Genomic DNA, 1,766 nt, shown 5'->3' on the forward strand with positions numbered 1-1,766 from the left:
GCTTTGCCATGGACCCAAAGTGATTGACCTAAGCAGCTACGGATGGAAATCTCTCTAACTGTGAGCCAAAATAATAATTTCTTTCTTTATCTTTGTATTTTGTACCAGTAACAGGAAGTTGATACAAGCAAGAACAGCAAGAAAAGAACTGGTCTTCCAAACTCCCTCTACAGAGCACAGAATCCACAAATTAGACATTTGGTAAAACAACTACAACAACAATAATAATAATAATAATAATAATAATAATAATATAATAGTAAAGGAATTAGGGAACAAGAATAATAATTTTGCAAGTTGTCTGCTGTGCACTTACTGCTTTGTTCATAATATTTTTATTATTGGCCACATTCAGAAAAAAAGTGAAAATCCTACCAGATACCATCATTTCCATTTTCTTATTCAAGGAGGAAAACAAGCTTGGACCAGTGGAGTAATTTCCTAACGTTATACAGAGAGTGAGTGACAAACAGTATTGAAATCCAAACCTATCTGACTCAAGGAGTGAGCGTCTTTCTACTGTGCGACACAATGGATATGTGTTAAAATTATACTAAGAGCAAAAGTGAGAAGACACTTCTCCAGTACTAACATTTTAACCTGTGCTGTGGAGATTTTCTCCAGAAAGCATTGGGCTTGCTCTGTGGACATTCCTGCCTTCTCTGCAGCATCCAGGATGCTCTGGGACTCTGTGATGTCTTCATCTCGAGATCAAATACGCATCCACAGCTCTCTGGACACCTTCTCCAGCACCTCTGGTTGCTCCATGCTCACAGCGGTGAGGAAGCGCATGGCATTGAGACTTCCTTTCTTAAGAATCACACCGAAGAAGTCCTTGGGTATGTTGATGGGAACCTGGAAGTGTTGCCCCAGGAGAGGCATCTCTTTGTTTATGTATTGGCCTTTTGGGGGAACCGTAGCTGGTGGTTTGTTTCCGCTGTCGTTCATGATCCCAGCAATGAGAGCAGGACGCAGCTGCAGCTTGATGTTCCAGAGGTGTTGGTACCTGCATAGGACCTCAAAGCCCAGCCAGGAGTACGGGGACAGAACGTCGTAGAACAGTTCCAGAGTTCGCCACGCCGGCCCCATACTACAGAGTAGGATGAAAGCTAACGTGAAGCTACTGTCTGCAGAGTGACCACAGTGCAAGCAGCAAGCCCCCAATTCCAGCCTGCGGACTGTTACATTTTAAAAAGTCCTTTAAAAATTTATGAATTCTCATAATAAGCCAATGATATTGTTCGCTTTCAAAATATCTCATGGATATGAAAGTTGAAGTTCAGAGAGGTAAGTCATTTGCCCAAATTAACAAAGTCAAAAAGTGGAGGGACAAAATCAGCACTGGTCTTCAAACTTAGAAGCTTAGTTTCTAATCACTCTGGGGCAAAAGTGAGATCAGGCAGATTCTTTTTTCAAACTGAGGCAACTGGAACAAGAACAGCACCAACACCCCAAAGATCATAATACGATATCCTACAGCAATACTGCCTCCCCATCCAGAGGTGATCATGAGCAGCCAGATCCTGGAGGAAGCTGTAGTCTGGGAACCCACAAGTGAAGGTAGCATTTTAAATCACCTCAACATATAGTTTATAAGGCTCTTTTTACGGACACTTCCCCAACCGATTTTGATGACAGAAAAATTGCCATGATAGCCACGTTAGCTACTCTTCACTGTCAAATTGATTAGAGTTATAATTGCCATGGAAGTACACTCTGTGTCTCTGAGAATGTTCCCAGAAAGGTTTCACTAAGGAGGGAAGACC

At 42.0% G+C, this 1,766-nt stretch overlaps 1 protein-coding gene across 1 annotated transcript; it reads right to left on the bottom strand.

Moving 5' to 3' along the window:
• Positions 1–696: 696 nt before the first annotated feature.
• Positions 697–1,176, bottom strand: LOC119826793 (glutathione S-transferase kappa 1-like). The gene has a single exon (XM_038348283.1). The coding sequence runs from the start codon at positions 1,087–1,089 to the stop codon at positions 712–714; it is 378 nt and encodes a 125-aa protein (XP_038204211.1). The 5' UTR covers positions 1,090–1,176; the 3' UTR covers positions 697–711.
• Between the last annotated feature and the right edge of the window lie 590 nt (positions 1,177–1,766).

The sequence above is a fragment of the Arvicola amphibius genome, chromosome 11 (assembly GCF_903992535.2).
Source record: "Arvicola amphibius chromosome 11, mArvAmp1.2, whole genome shotgun sequence".
NCBI lineage: Eukaryota > Metazoa > Chordata > Mammalia > Rodentia > Cricetidae > Arvicola > Arvicola amphibius.

Excerpts from the sequence above, each read along its gene's own strand:
- LOC119826793 (XM_038348283.1), bottom strand. The coding sequence starts at position 1,089 with ATGGGGCCGGCGTGGCGAACTCTGGAACTGTTCTACGACGTTCTGTCC.